The following is a 17,267-nucleotide window of genomic DNA, read 5'->3' as shown; positions in this document are numbered from 1 at the left end:
CTAGGGGAGCCATGGGATATTGATTTTTCCATTTCCTCTACCTCATCTTCTCCTTCATGTCCCTGGGGCAGCCTCCCTGCTCTCCTTTCTCATTTCTCAGCCCAGAGAGCTGCAGAGGTGATGCGGGGGTGGGGGATGCTGGGGGGCTATAAGTTCCCCTGGTTCTCGGGCTGCTCTGAGCTTCTCTGCTCTCTGCCCCCAGCTCCAGTCATCGCCTACTCTCTCCTGGAATGAGAACCGTCATGGGCTGTTACAGTCTTTGCCATCTGCTTTAAGCCACTACCTTACAGTTGGTTTCAACTGGTTTCCCAGTAGTAAGTGCGATTTTGAATGAGGTGAACAGGGTTGGGAATGAAACTGGTCGTGTAAAAACATTTGTGTAGATGATATATTCATGTCTGTACTTGATTTTTAAAAAGAATCTTCAGCTCTGTTGGAATTTTGAATGGAGGCCTCCTGTGCCTCTGGGTTCTGAGGGACTGGGATCTTGCTTTGGTCTTTGAAGTACAAATCTCTCCGTAATGCCCTCCCCAGCCCACCCCCTCTACCCTCTGGCAATCCATTGTGGTTAGAAGAGCAGAGCAAGCAGGACTTATTTCTCTCCAGATTTCATGTCTAAGAAAATGTACAAGTAAAACAGAATATGTTCCATTGCCCAGCAGCCAAGTTCATATCTTTCAAATTAAAATTTACATGGCAGGCTTAGTCCTACAGATAAGGGATGAGACAAAATGTTGCTGGGATGAATTTAAAGCCAGGACTCAAATACGTCAAAGTTAGGTTCTTATGCGCAGAGAGTCTGCTCAGCAGCCACCTTAGGGGAAAGTGAGAGCAGAGTGGCAGGGGTTGGTGCTGGTGTAGACACAGGTCCAGTGTTCTGTCGTGGACATTGGTGCTGAGAAGCTGTATCTAGTGGGTCTTAAAGGTGCCTTTTCAGTGTTTAAACTGCACTACTAATTAGATAGTGCCCAGAATGACCCATCATAGGTGGGAGCTGAGTCCAGACTCAAGTAGGGCCCTTGTTTGAATCCAGCCTGGAAAGAAAAATCAACAACAGAGGAAGGAGGAGCTGCTATCAGCTGCTTATGGCCTCTGCACAGGGCTGGCTCCGTGCTGCTGCCTGCCAGACTTTTCTGCCCAGAGATCCTAATAGAGCAAGATTAAAGCTCTATTCTGGCATCACAAAGGTTCAACATGTAGATGAGGGACTGACCTGGCTGTACTAGCACAGAAAGCCAGTTTTAGGTGCCTAACAGTATCCCCTAACTACTCCTCTCCCCCTGAAAAATCACAAGATACAGAGAGAACTTCAGGTGGTGGGTTTCTCTGTTAAAAGTTAACATCTCACAGCAGACACTTTCAGACCACATCGTTTCTGCACGTATGGGAATGTGTGTACCTGGGTGTGTTTGCGGTGGACTGTGTTGGCTGTGACAGATGCGAATGACAGCTCTGTGATTGTGCTCTCATTGTACCACGTGGATGATTAGCAGTCAGGAGGGAATTTTAGGATGATAAGGATTGTTCAGCCTAACAACATCTATATGACAAAGGAGAATAATTTCAAACATGTTTTGAAGTCTGTTAATCCCATTTTTACATCTTTATTTCATAAAGTAGTCTTAAGAAAGGAAAAGAAGACAAACTCAAATGTTCACTCTGCCTCTCCAACTATTTACCAATCCCTTAGTGACAGCTTGACTGTTCCCTTTTGCCTCTTGGTGTAGAGAGGCTGTATTAATTAAGTTATTAAGAGATTGCAGGAAATACAGTATAACAGCTCTGAACTCTGAGCCAAAAACAAACAAAACTAACCTTAAAGACAACTTCGTATGTAATGATGACTTCTCTCAGCTGGTGAAGATCCACACAAAATAAGGCAGGTTTCTGAGACAATTTCAGGGAAACTTTTAACCCAAACCAATAAGCTTACTGGCTGAAGAGTAGAGTCTGTTAGCAAATACTTAATTTGCAAATATCAGCGTCCATCCTTATCTAACTGAATCTCCATATACCTTTATAGTAGCTTACCTTTAATTTTTATGCCCTCAGTGTTTATTATAGAAATCAAACCTTTCCTCCTCATCCCTGATCACCCACGTGGTACAGCAGAAGCATAGTCACCGAGCTGGTCCTTGCATCTGTCAGAGTCAACGTAGTCTACTACAAGCAGACCCATCCTGCCACGTACATTTCCAAAGGAGCGAAAACCATTTTCCTGTGATGAAATGATTTGATTTGAACCAGTAAGAATGTGCATCCTTATAAGGCTAAAAGCCAGTGACAGGGGATTCTATATAATTTAGAGAAAGATCCATTCTTCTTAAGAGAACACAGAGCTGATGGTTTTAATTTCAGGATATTAGATACCTAGGTGAGTAATTTTATTTTTAAACCAGTTTGTACAAATCTTTACCTCCTACCAGCTGAATAAGCTTCTTTAATGGCACATGAGACGGTTTAGAAAGTGCATTAAACCTTTAAAGCTCCAAGGTCACATGCTAGTAAGTTCATTTCCTGCTGCCAGGCCTCAGTTTTGGGCTTCAGGCCTTGGGGTGCAGCTTACTCCATTGATGAGCGTTTTGAATTTAGGCCAAAAAAAAAAAAAAAAGGCCCACAGATCTAAGCTTTTAACAGTGCGTAACAGTCTACCTACATCCCAGGCACACGTTTCTGAAAGACCCGGAACTAATGAGGTTATAACTTTGTTCTCTCTCGTTCTTCACTCAAGGCATAATTCTGTCCGAAGACAACTCAACCTGTCAAACCCAGACTTCAATATCCAACAGCTTCAAAAACAGGAACAGTTGACTGGAATTGGGCGAATTAAACCGGAGTTATATAAGCAGAGGTCGCTGGATAATGATGATGGAAGAAGGAGTAACAGCAAAGCCTGTGGGAAACTGAACTTCATTTTAAAATATGACTGTGACTTGGAGCAACTCATAGTGAAGATTCACAAAGCTGTCAATTTGCCTGCCAAGGACTTTTCTGGGACTTCAGATCCTTATGTCAAGATTTATTTGCTTCCCGATCGGAAAACAAAACACCAGACTAAAGTGCACAGAAAGACGCTGAACCCTGTGTTTGACGAAGTGTTTTTGTTTCCGGTTCCCTACAATGACCTTGCTGCCCGAAAGCTTCACTTCTCTGTCTATGACTTTGACAGGTTCTCTCGTCATGACTTAATCGGCCAAGTGGTGGTGGATCACTTCTTAGACTTGGCTGATTTCCCCAGGGAGTGCATCCTTTGGAAGGACATCGAATACGTCACCAATGTGAGTCTAACATTTCTTCATTTTGGGGGGCTTACTGGTCAGCATACAGACAGATTGCTTACACCTTATTTTATTTGCGGGAGGAGGCAGAGTACCAAATTCATGTTAGTGGCCATAGAGCTCTTGCTTCGAACCTCCTTGTACCTTTCCATAAACAAATCTTTCATAATATTCATTTTGCAGTTTCCAAGAATTACTCATGAAAGCAATATTAAAGAATATTGTCTCTCTTCTGTTTTCTAATTCTTAGCTATTCCCTAATAGACACTAGATATTTTCTGCCCTCTTTACCACATGTTCTTTAGAGCTCTCTAGATTGGCTGTGCTAAGTGGGTCCTGGCATCCTTTAACTATAATCTGCGGCTAAGAGACCACTGCCTGACTCTCTGAGAGCATTAAGCCCTTGCCATGTTCTCAGGTCAGCTCAGCAGCATTTCCCATGATCAGATCTTCAGCTTTAATCCCAGAACTGAGAATGATTGAGAAGAGTAGGCACCACTTTATAAAATACAGAATCAGAGTTACAAGGAGGTCAGTCTGATCTATAGATATTGGCAAAACTAATCTATACAAGGTCAAATCCTATTTGGAGCTCAGGAGAAAGGGTGGAAGTGCTATGGAGTGATGCTATATATCTATGTTTACATTTAACACCAGAGTGCAGTGGAGATATTTTTCCTCCGTTTACATCCCTCTCACTATCCTGCAGAGGTGTATTGATGGTCCTGAAACAGAAAGGAAAATTGGACTTTCTTAGGTGACTCTAATATTTTAAGGCCACTTGTTTCTTATCTCTGTCCAGATTCACTCAGGCAACTTTGTTAGCTCATCTGCTGAGGGCAACATAGTTCTCTGCCCAGTCATCCAAGACACTAAGCACCATAATCCTTACTCAGCTTAGATCGGCTTAGATGACCCAGCTTGAGTTTGGATCCCATTCATGAAAGGCTCTCACTCTGTTCAGGAAGAGAAGAGAACACACAGAATCTCTGCCCAGTGACCAGATACCCACACTGATACTCTCTCATCTCAGCCCCTTTTGTGAACAGGGACTCACCCACACTTTGGCTCTTCCAAGGGACACCTTCTCTTCACAGCTTTGTGATGCCAGAGCCAGCTTTGTCCTGCTCCTCAGATAAGCAGAGTGTAGCATAGAGTTTTAATGGCCTTTATCATAATGATGAGGAAAGAAAAGGAGCTGGAGAAGGTGCAGAGAACACCAGGTGATGAAACTAAGGTGATTTGGGTGATTGGGTAAAGCACAGACATCTTCAAACCTGAAAGGCTGTAGTATCTGTAAACCCCAAAACAGATGCTATGGGAGGCAAGGATTGTATCCCAAATCCCCACTGCCAAACTCAGGAGGCAGCATTATAAACTTTAAAGAAACAAGGCGAGCAGGCTGCTGATACTAAAAGACGAATGGCTCAAGAAGGAACCATCTCACTAGAGTATTTACCAAGTCCCCTTGGATATCAGCTGAGACTCTGCCGGCATCAGTGATGAGCCTTGGTAGAGAGAGGTTGGTCATGTCATCTAGTGTGACATCATTTTGTATTTTGTGACTAATGCATTTCATAAAAGAGCTGGAGTGGTTATTAGAAATCTCAACAGGGATCCTGCTGTGAGTTGCCTCCTGGAAACTTTGTGGAAAGAGTAACACAAGTGCACGGTGGCTGATAGAAATGTAAGTAAGGCCGATCCCTGGTGGGGAGGTCTCCTAGAGCAGTTTCCCATGGGATGGGAGCATAGAAGGGCAGCTTGCAGAGGCCTTATAGCCCTGGGATCACTGCCATTTAGCGCTCTCCTGTGACTAGTTTTCCATCCACTGATGGAGAATCCTGGATTTCCATAGAGTTGAGTAGAATGTGAACTTATCAAGAAGGAAAACTGATAAGGCCTCAAAATTCTCAGTTGTTTCCTAGGCAAACAATAAATATTCTGAGCTTTGATCTAGGTCTTTGGGTAGCCAGCAGGAGAGAGGAGGTCCTGAGAATGGAATTACAGATGGTTTCATAATCTGGTGTTTTTTTTAAATTGCATTTAAAATTTATTATATTTTGCTGTTTTGACTGTACTTTTTTGAATGGGACTTTGTACAGAGACTGAGAATGAAAGTCTGAGATTTACCAAGGTTTCATTTTTATAATACAACATGTATGTAACAGCGTCTGTAATGTACACATACAGATTAATGAGGGAATAATGAAATGAACAGACATGGCCCACCCCTCAGCTGAAGGGGAGAATACCACCAGGTACTCTGGTGATGGCCCAGGGGTCGCCCTCCCCCGTCGTATTCTCTCAGCCCGTCCCTGCCAAAAGGAAATCACTATCCTGAATTTTATTTGTAAAGCAATATATTGTTCAGTTTTGTCTGTTTCTGCTTTTCAGAGCTCTTTTTTGACTTTTTTTCAGTCCACGGTGATTTTGACATTTAACAATAGAGATGAATGGAGCTGTGGTTCGTGTATTTTTGTTACTGTATAAAATTCTGCTGTGTTATGTATACAAATTAGCTTTCTTGTGTTGATGATATTTGGGTTGTTAATTAGTTTTTTTCTGATTCTGAATAATACTGCAGAACTTTTTGGTGCACGTCTCCTGTCACATGTGCAATAATTTCTCTAGGGTGTATCCCTGATAAATGTAAGGTACCCATGCTTTCAAATTTTCTAGGCAATGCCTTTCTACCATGGCTATACAGGTTGACCCTCCCATTGTGAGGGATGACCCTAACCCTAACCCCAAACCTAGCCCTAACCCAGTTGCTAATGCTCTATATTCTCACCCACTCCTGCAGTTACCACACTGTTTAGTATGTGTGCGTGCATGCACATAAAATGGTTTATGATTTGTATATTCTTGGCTGCCAAGGTTGACCGTCTTTTGATAAGTTCATTGGTTACTCATATTACCTTTCTTGCTAAAGTTTGTTCACCACTTTTTTCTGTTTTTTGTTTGTTTACTCTCTTCTCCTTGTTGATCCATATATGTTCTTTATACAGTCTGGATGTGACTCCTTTGTTGGTTGTGTGTATTACGAACATTATCTATGGCTGTCTTTATACTCACTTGGTGTCTTTTGATCAATAGAGGTTCTTGTATTTAATGTAGTAAAATATATCAGCATTTTCTATGATAAGTTAGCACTTTTGTGTTTTGTTTAAGAAATCCTTTCCTACTCTAGGTCGTAAAGATATTTTTCCTATATTTTCTCTTAGACATTTTAAAGTTTTGCCTTTCCTAATTTTGATTTTAATCCATGAGAATGAAATGTGAAATGTAATATCGACATCCTGTATTAGCTCAAGCTACGATAACAAAATACATAGGCTAGATAGCTAAAACAGGAATTTATTTCTCCCAGTTTTGGAGGCTGAGAAGTGCAAGATCAAGGTGCAAGCAGATCTGGTTCCCAGTGAGAGCCCTCTTCCTGGCTTGCAGATAGCTGTCTTCTTAATGTGTCCTCACGTGGTGAAGAGAGCAACCTCTGGTCTCCCTTCCTCTTGTAAGGACGATAATCTCATCATGGGGGCCTCACTCTCCTGACCTCATTTAAACCGAATTACCTCCCAGAAGACCCACCTCCAAGTAGCATCACACTATGGGTTAGGGCTTCAACATAGGAATTTTGGAAAGACACAAACATTCAGTCTATAAGACATCCATACTTCTTTTTCTTTATGGATAACTAGTTTTCCAGCGTATTTTCACAGTAATCTGCAGTGAATTGCTGTATAGGTTGCTATATCTGAGGAATCTGTTTCTGGATTCTCTTTTCTGTTGTTCTATTTGACTATTTCTACCAATAGCGCAATTTGCAAATTACTATCCTTTATAATTACCTTTAACATTTGGAAGAGCAGACCATCTAGCCTGCTTTTTCTTCAGTTCAGTCTTGGCTGATACTTGACCTTTCTCATAAGTGTTAGAATCAGATTGTCAAATTAAAATTTCTTTCCAGGATTTGTTTGGATTTCTATGAAGTCTATAGATAAATTTAGGGAAATTTTACATCTTTTGTGATATTAAGTCTTCTATTCATGATCATAGTGTATCTATTTAGTTCTCCTTTAAAGTCTTTCACTCAACGCTTATAATTTTCTACATGAGGATGTCTTGCATATCTTTTGTTAGTTTTATTGATAAGTACCTTATTTTTGTTATTTTAAATAGTATCTTTTCTAAAATTGCATTTTCTAACTATTGGTGCTATATAGCGATACAGTAAAAATTTCGTGTATTTATCTTCTATTTGGCAATTTTGTAAAAAATTCTTACTTCTCTTATAATTTGTAGACTCTTCTGAATTTTCTTTGTCAATAATCAGTCATGTGAATTATGATAGTTGTATTTGTTTCTTTCTAATCTGTATGCCTTTTATTTTTAATTTGTGCACAGATTAGGATTTCCCATATAATGCTGAACAATACTTATGGTACTTGTCATCTTGATTTGTTCCTTCTTTTAAATGGAATGTCTCTAACGTTTCCATTGAGTATGATTTTGCTATAGATGTAGTGTGGATGTCTTTATTATATTAAAAATATATCCCTGTATTCCTAGTTGACTAAGCCTTTTTTTAAATTGAAGTATAATTGACATACAATATTGTGTTAGTTTCAGGTGTACAGCATAGCAATTCAGTTCTTTTTTTCTCATTATATTCCATTATAGGTTATTATAAGATACTGAATATAATTCCCTGTGCTATACTATGCTATTGCTGTTTGTCTATTTGATGTATAGTGTTTGTATCTATTAAGCCCATAATCCTAATTTGTCCCTACCCCCCCCCCTTGGTAACCATAATTTATTTTCTGTCTGTGAGTATGTTTCTGTTGTGTATATAGATTGATTTGTATTACTTTTTAGATTTCACATATAAGTGATATCATATAGTATTTGAAGTATATGACTTACTTCACTAAGTATAATATTCTCTAGGTCCATCCTGGTTGCTGCAAATGGCAATATTTCATTCTTTTTTCTGTTTGAATAGTAATAACGTATCTTCTTAAGCCAGTTTTCTGTTGATGGGCACTTAGATTGTTTCCGTATCTTAGCTATTGTAGATAGTGCTGCTCTGAACATCAGGATATATGTATCTTTTCAAATTAGAGTTTTCCTTTTTGTGTCCAGATATATATCCAGGAATGAGATTGCTGGATCATATGATAGCTCTATTTTTAGTTTTTTAAAGGACGCTCCATACTGTCTTCTATAGTGGCTGCACCAATTTACCTTCCCACCATCGGTGTCTAAGGGTTCCCTTTGACTAAGCCTTTTTATCACAAAGGTCAGAACAGGTCAGAAAAGTGACGAAGATCATTCATTTTATCAAATACTATGATCTTGTGGGATCTTTTTCACTTTAATCTGCTACTTTGGTCAATAACATTGATTTTTTTAAAAAATTTTAGCCAATCTTATATTCTTAGTATGGTCCAGACTGGCCTTAGTATATCGCCTGCTTTATGCATTGCTGATACTTTACATCTATGCTCATGCGTGGTACACGTAATTTACCTTCTTGGATGGCCGTTATCTGGGTTGGAATCAAGGTAATTTTTGATTTATAAAATTAGTCGGGAGAATTATTTTGGATGCCTTCCATTTGTTCCTACTCCATGCTCCTGGAGGCTTTGGGATTTTTGTTTTTCTTCAAACTGAAAAGAGCTCCCTTAGTCTCTGGCTTCTGATTCGTTTCACAAAATAAGGAAGAGGGGGAGAGTGAGGTTGGGATATTTATTCCCCAAGATGCTTTCCTTGGAGTATAGCCTGGCAGTAACCTTCACCTGAAAGCCATAGTCCCAAATATATCTTTATTTTGCTTCTGTTCTTAGAAGATCATTTTTCTGGGTATAAAAATGGGAGGGCGGACATAAAACTCTCAGTTACTCTGATTTTGGCATTGTAAAGTTATCATTCCATAGTTTTCTGACCTTCAGATGCTTTAGAGAAGTCAACATTTAGTCTAATATTAATTCCTTTCAATGTAATTTTTTCTTTCTTTCTTATTCCTCTCAAGATCTTGCTTTCCTGGTTAGTGTCCTGTAGTTTAACATTGCTAAGTGAGCGTTTCTTTTTTTATATATCCTGACTGAGATTTATTGGGTTTCTTGAATCTGAGATTGTTTCCTTTCATGAGTTCTGGAAAATTTTCAGCCATTTACTTCTTTCCGTTTGTAGAGCATTATTTGCTGCATTTTCAGTTTGGCCTAATATACTTGATAATCTTTTTTTAACATAATTTCAATTTTCTCTTTTTATTTCTTTTACCATTTTCTACATAGTTATTTTTATATTCTGTTGCTCATAATTCCAATAGCTATAATCTTTACATAAATTAATGCAAAGATTATTAAGAAAAATAATGCAGATTATTAAGAATAAATCTGATTCTTTTGTTTGGCATTTCCATTAACTCGTCATGCCCTGTTGTCTCTTGGGTTTAGCTATTTGTGATGGTGAGCTCATCTAGCTTAGAGCTTTATCAGTAGAAACTTGCAAGTTTGGGTTTAAAGTGCATTCCTTCAGAGATCATTTGTGGTTGCTTTTACCAGGTAACTAGGTGAACTACCAACATGGAATCACTTTAAACTAAATTTTGAGCTTGAGGGTTTTGGACGACAGAGGTAGGGTGAATATAGACTCCAGCTGTGTAAATACAGGCTTGTATTAATGGTTAGAAACTGGCCGGGTAGTTTTTGCTTTACCTAAATTAAGTCCAAGACAGGATGTATTTCCAATGTCTACTTCTTTAAGGCAGAACTTCTGTTTTGTTTATCCTTTAAGGATGTAATCCTCAGTCTTTAAGACGCCAGCATTATTCTGGATTCTCCCACAGTCCTCGAAAACGCAGGCACTAAGCTGCCAGAGATTCACATTTACCTCCTTTCATGCTCCAACTGCACGGCTTACTTCCCTCTGCAGATTCACACTTTTTCATTGTTTCTGGCACTAAAAAATTCCATTTCTGTCCTATCAGCTCTGCTCTGCGTTAAAAAGGATTTTGTAATCTAGTATTTTTACTTGGAGGAGTTTCTGTGAACATCCACCCTGTATTGGAAACAGCGTGTGCCAAATTGCTCAAAGCCTGTTCAAAAAGAGCAGTTTTTACTTGTACTAACTAAATAATGATCTATGTGTATAGATAACTATTAGTTATTCACATAAATAATAATATATGTTAAATGCCTTGCAGTCAAATAGCCAGAAAGAGCCCTAAGAGGTGCTGTAATCTAAAATCCTCATTTAACACATACAGCTAAGGTGGCAGGCCATTCAGAGATTCAGCCAGGGTCACACAGCTGAACGGTGGTCAAATAGGACGTAGAAGAAAAGTTTTTCATAGCCGTTTCAGTCTGTTCATGAAAAGGTGTCTCAGAATTATCGTGTATGCTGGTTTACTTTTCTTTCCCCTCTGTCCCTGGTTAACTTTTACTAAGCTTTTAGATCCCAGGCTAAATGCCACTTCCTTGGAGAACTCTTACATGAACCCTGGGCTCGGATAGGTTTTTCTGGTTTATGCGTCTATGGTACTCTTTACTTCTATCCCTACTCGTCATGTCTTTTTTGTCATATATCTAAGACTTTGAAAATGCAAGTTTATTTATTCTTATGTTATTGTTATTACATGAATGATGTATATGTTTTATTTAAATTTTTTCTAATTGAAATATAATTGACAAACGACATCTCAGTTTCAGGTGCACAACATCATGATTCAATATTTGTATATATGTCAAAATGATCAGCAGAATAGGTCTAGTTGGCATCCGTCACCATACATAGTTACAAATTTTTTTTTTCTTGTCACTGTACTTTCTTTTATGTATTTGTTGAATTTTCTTTCTTTTCTGTTAGACAATTCTGTGAGTGCAAAGACCTTACCAGCTTGTTCACTACTGTGTGCCTAGCCTGTAGAATTGTGTCTAGAAGTGATAATGAATAAGCCCTTGCTTAATGAAATGAAGTTCCTCACTAGGAGCTAATTTGGCGAGGCTCTGGGGGCTGGATTGGTCAGGAGATGTTATATGGAGCTGAATCCATTGACTAATTTTTTTTTTATTGCTGTTGTATTTTATTTCTCTAAGGAGATTATAAGTTTTATAAATGTTAGCAGTCAAATAAAAATTAATCCTCACACCTTCCTGAGAAGGAATAAAAAGTCAGTTATTGAGTGTAAAAATGATAGTTTAATTAAACCACTCAACTGTTGAAGCCAGATCAGTCAGTAATAGTATAGTGTATTTTTTGTGGGATAGACTCTCTTTTAATCTTATGGATTTTAAACCTTACATTTCCACCAAAATTGAACTTTGTGAATGGTTGCAAAGTCCAATATATTGCAGTGGCTGATTTAGGAATTTCCCTGTTCTGTCTGCCGGGACCCTGGGACCATTTCTAGACCTGATAAATGTGGATCCCTGGAACCACTCAGGGGAAGGAAAAAGTATTCAGGGAAGCCCAGGATGCTTGCTCCTCACAGTTGAATGCAAATGGGTCAGGCATTCTCTGGGACTGAGGAAGTTTGTTAATTTAATCCTGTTTCATTCCATTACACCATGAGGCCCAAGTTGTTATCATATGATTCTATGGCTTTGTCACATCCAGCGGTTTCCTGGTAGATGTGTTAACAACTGACTGGGAGTGGAGAATAAGAAGGAGACCTGATTTGTAGCATTTGCGTGTTTCTGTGGTGTAAATAATCCCAGCAGGGCTGATTTCAAGCTACCAATGTGACATCACTTAAGATGGAGTTGGTGAAAGATGCTTACATTGGCTCTGGCAAACTGGTGCCAGCTAGTAGGAGCCTCCTCCAGTACCACTACACGCAGTGCTGAAAGCACTGGGGCTGCTTGGCTAACTGATCCTAAGGGACCAACAATTTGAAAAACCCATGGAAAAGCACTGGTTTCCAGGTGACAACAGAGAAGCCAGGTTCCTTTTATAATGTGGATGTGGGTGGAGTTCGGCCATCACTGGGATCTAATAAGCTGTGTCTTCATGAGTGCCCACTGAATCCCACCCTACCATTTTTCTTATTCGTGATCCCTCAGACATGGTATCCTCTCAACATCTAGATTATTCAGGAATGAAAAGCAGTATTGCTGCAGAACAGAAATCTGATGGAAGGGATTAATAAAGCTACAGGTCTCTGACAAATTGGCTTTGATAGCTTCTATCATAGTATAGGTGCCAGAACAAAGCATTTGCTTTTTTTAATGAAATATATGACACATACAAAAGTATGTATAATGTGTATGTGTTACCAAACCAAAGTTGCATCCACTTGCCTGATGTGCAGTGAAGCCAATCTACTGACACCAGGTTGTGGTGAAGGAAAGTACAGCGTTTATTGCAAGGCACCCACCAACATGTGGGGCCAACCAAGGAGAACTGGCAGCTCAAAAAGTCAGAAATCCCTTATGGCTTTTAGGGAAGTGTTTTTATTTTTTTAATACTTTATTTATTACTGTATTATTTTATTATTTTCTTGGTGGGAAGGTAATTAGGTTTATTTATTTTTAATAGAGGTACTGGGGATTGAACCCAAGACCTTGAGTGTGCTAAGCATGTGCTTTACCACTTGAGCTGTACCCTCCCCTAATAGGGGAAGTGTTTTTAAAGGCAGCATTAAGAATGATGGTTGTAGGGTATCCGATCAGCTCATGAACATTCTTCTGATTGGTTGGTGGTAGGGTATCAGGGTGGTGTTTCAGGAGTTAACATCATCAACCTTCTGTTTCCAAACTGTCTGGGGTCTGTGTACTTGTGGTCATCATACAGATAACTTCTTTTACCTGGCGGGGGTTTTAGTATCTGTAAAAAAAAACACTCAAAGATACGGCTTATAATATTATCTATAGCCCTTAAGAAGGAACTGAAGGTCCTTAACTTTGTTTTATGGCTTAAGTATTATTTTCTCTTGTTTGACTGTTTTTCTCTGTTTCTCCATTTTCTCACTTCTCTGATTAAATTCGCTCTTTGAAACTCAGGGAAGACCTAGAAAGCTGAAGCTTTTCTACAAGCAAGAGGCAGGGGACATGGTGGGGTAGGGAGTCTATCCCTAGGGAGATACCACAGGGTCCTTTTTGATTTCATATGTATAATTTAAAAAAATAATAAAACACATATCAGTCAATCCAGAACTTAGCTGAAGAAAGAGAAAGTTATCATTCTCTTCAAAGCTCCATGTGACCCTCCTCTGTCTCTAAACTCCCTCCTCCACATAATCAATATATTGAATTTCATATCTATAATTCCTTTGCTTTTAAATCATCTTGCCACATAAGCATAGGTTATTCAGTTTTGCCTACTTGTGAAACTTATGTGAATAAATTATGTTTTGTTTTCAGCAAACTGTTATGTTCAGTATTATGTGTATTGAATCACTTATGTTTACCTACATACTGCAGTTCTTTTTGTGTGTGTGTGTGGCGGTGTGTTTTAGCATTTCATTGTGTGCTGTACCATGATTTATCTAGTCCCTAGTCAATGGTTATTTGAATTAATTTAAGTTTTTTCCATTTTAGAAAATGCTGCTATATGTCTGCTCTTTGTATATGTCTCCCGGTTATTATGTGCAAGAATTTCTCTAAGATATATACCTTGGAATGGAGTTGCAAGATCAAAACACCTATATCTTAAGGTGGTCTGACCAGTTTACAATCCCAGCAACTGTACATGAGCCCATCATAGTCTGTGTCTCGCCAACACTTGGTATTGCTACGTACTGTAAGTCTAATAAGGTGCCCATGATTCTTTTGGGTTTTGTACATTGACAGTTATACCATGCATGAATAAGTACAGTTTTGTTCTTCCCTTCTTCCCTTTTTGAGTCTTTTGACTTCTCCCCACATCCTCTTTGCTTGCTTTATTACATTTATCAGGACTGCCAGAACAAAGGCCATTAGAGTAATCCTTGGCTTGCTCCTGATCTTGAAAGGAATGCTTTGAATGTTCACCAGTAAATAGGACATTGCCTGTAGACTTTTAAAACCCGAATGGATATTGAACTTTTTCAGAAGATTTTTGTTTATCAAGATGATCATATCATTTTGGTATGGGAAGAATATTAACAAAAGGTCACCCTCTTGGCAAGTTTTAAGTATAAGACAGTGTTATTAGCTCTAAGCACAATGCTGTATAGTAGATCTCCAGAAAGTATTCATCTTGTATAACTGAAACCTTAAATATGCATTTCAGGCTATAAATTGCCCTTGAAGTACTGCTTTAGCTGTATGTCAGCAAATTTTGATACTTATTTTTGTCATATCATTCTGATCTAAGTGTTTTCTTATATCAAATATAATCTTTTCTTTGATTTATTTATTACTTAAAGTGTATTTTTAATTTTCATGTTATATATTTTTAAGATGTTACTGCTCTAATTTAATTGGAATGTGATCAGATAATATGAGCTATATTTTACAGGTTATTTAATATGTATTCAGAGTTGTATTATGTTCTCTTCCACTTCAGTTTTTATAAATGTGCTATATGTGTTTGAAAAGATCTTGCATTACTGACAATCATATCTTGATTGATATTTTTATCAGTCTGAAATACAGTTATGGAGAAAACATGTTCAGAATCTACTATGATAGTAGATTTTTAATTTTTTCTTGTAGTTATGTTAGCTTCATACATATAGTTATGATATTACCACATTTTATATCTTTCTGGATGTTTAAACCTTCTATCATTATTTAGTGTCCATCTTGATGTAGAGAAATGGTTTTTGCCTCAGGTGTAATTTGTCTGGTATTTGTAGAATGATACAGTCTTCCTTTTAGTTGGTTTTGTCTTACATATTTTCCTTTGTTCTTTTACTTGAAACTTTCCTATATCCTTATATTTTAAGTATAAACACCATAAGCAAGGTATGGCTGGATTTTTTTTAAAAATCCATTCTGTCAATTATTGACATTTAACAAGTAAGATTAATCTATTTAGGTCATTGTAATTATCGATGTTTTTGGATTATTTCTACCTTTTATATTGTGCTTACTTTAGTCCTGATATTTTTTTCCTGTTTTGCATCTTTTTGAGTTGTGTTTTTCTTCCCATTTCACTTTCTCCCTTTCACTAATATATAAGCTATACCCTCTATTTCTGTTTGTTTAGTAGTTTCCTAAAAGTTGTAACATGCATGGTTAGTTTAATAAAGTAAAAAGTTAATCAGTATATTAAGCCTCCTCCAAAACTCTACATATATCTTGGAACCTTCGACTCCAGTCACTGTCATTTCAGAAAACATGCTATTATTTGCCAGTGTTTTACTTCTGTCTTGCCTTGCCTTTTTGCATCCCTCAATTACACATTATAATTAATATTTTATATAGTTAATGATTGTTTAAATTTGCCACGTACTTACCACTTTTCTTAGTTTATCATTTCCTTAGGCTTTCTTTATAGATTATTTTTCACATTTAGTACATCCTTAAGAAATTCCTTCAGTAAAGAGTCTGTTGATGTTAATGCTCTCAGTTTTTATTTGTCTGAAAATATCATTATTTCACATTACAATTTAAAAGATATGAGTATACAGGTCTTATATAGATCATTTTTATTAACAATTAGTCTATTAGATGCTTGCCCCTAAACTCTTGGTTTTGAGAAAACAGCTGCAGTCTAATTATAACATGCTTTTCTTTTCTCTATGTCATATTTAAGATTTCTCTCTTTGTTTGCAACTTGGGGATGATATGAATGGTGTGGATTTTTTTTTAAGTATTGTTTATCTTGCTTAAGATTCAAAAGATGCCCTGAGTCTGAGGATGAATTATATCGATTCTGAAAATTCCCAGCCACAATCTTTTTGAATCTTGTCTTTTCCTGACACTTTTTAGCTTTTCCTCCTGGAAATCCCTTATTTTTAGACCTACTTATTCTATCTTCCGTGTTTGTTGTTTGTTTACTCTTTTTTTCTATTAATGATGCATCCCAGGTAATTTCTTTGGCTCTTTCTGTTCAGTAACTCCTTCTTTAGCAGTTTCTAATTAGCTATTTAGTAAGTCCATTGAGTTTCCCATTTATTAATGTAATTTTCGTAACTAGCAGCTTTATTTGATTCCCCAAACTTTAGTCATTTGTTTAATCACTTGATCCTTTTACAGACTTTTTTGATGTGTTTTCAATTTCTTAAACCCTGTTGATTTACTTATATAATTTTTTTAATCAGATAATCGTGAAGTATATGATTCTAGACATCACTTCTGTGTTTGAGATGAAAGTAAAGTGGCAAGGAAAAATGTCAGTGTTTTCTACCTCTAAAACTCCTTTCCTAACAATCACACTGATGTCTTCAACCTATTCTGTTTCTTATTGGCTGAAGCTGTGACACCTAACTAGCCTCACATTCAAGGAAGGTATTGAAAGCATATTTTTCAATTTTTCAACCTGTATGCTGGAATGTGGTCAGATGAAGGGGCTAGAAATGGATATTAAATTAGCTAGTCTACAGTGTCTGCCCCAGTGGCATAGAAGGAGATGCTCAGGAATATAACTGAACTGTTTTCTATTGTATTTATGGTGGTGGGTACCTGACTCTTCGCATTGGTCAGAACTCATACGACTGTAACAAAACAGTGCATTTTACTCTATGTTAATTAAATATAAATTAATATAAATTGAAAAATCACTTTTGAAGGGGAAAATAAAGACAATTTAAAAAAATCTAATGATAAGAGTCAGTAAAGGTAGAGTTTGAAGATATGAGTACAAAGGGTATGATAATCAATAGTGAAAGTTCCCTGAAAAGGTAGGAGACAAGATCTGAAATTCCAGTAGATGGGTTGGCTCTAGATAAACAAAGAGACAACGTCTTCTTTGTTATAGGAATTAATGTGGGAGGAGTTGTGTGGGAGCAGATGCAGGTAAGGTTGTAGATTTGGAGATGTGTAGTTGAAGATAAAGCATAAAAACCCATGTACCAAAGGGATGGCAAAGGGTTTTAATCCTGAGGACCAACTCTAA

At 37.6% G+C, this 17,267-nt stretch overlaps 1 protein-coding gene across 1 annotated transcript in view; it reads left to right on the top strand.

Moving 5' to 3' along the window:
• The window catches only part of SYT9 (synaptotagmin 9), a 176,049-nt gene that overhangs the window by 61,456 nt on the left and 97,326 nt on the right, over positions 1 to 17,267 (top strand). The window contains 1 exon segment of the mRNA XM_032489135.1: positions 2,732 to 3,278. Coding sequence (XP_032345026.1) covers positions 2,732 to 3,278 — 547 coding nt within the window.

This window comes from Camelus ferus, chromosome 10 (assembly GCF_009834535.1).
Source record: "Camelus ferus isolate YT-003-E chromosome 10, BCGSAC_Cfer_1.0, whole genome shotgun sequence".
NCBI classification, from domain to species: domain Eukaryota; kingdom Metazoa; phylum Chordata; class Mammalia; order Artiodactyla; family Camelidae; genus Camelus; species Camelus ferus.
The sequence above is the reverse complement of the archived record's forward strand: the minus strand, read 5'-3'. Positions and strand labels throughout refer to the sequence as shown.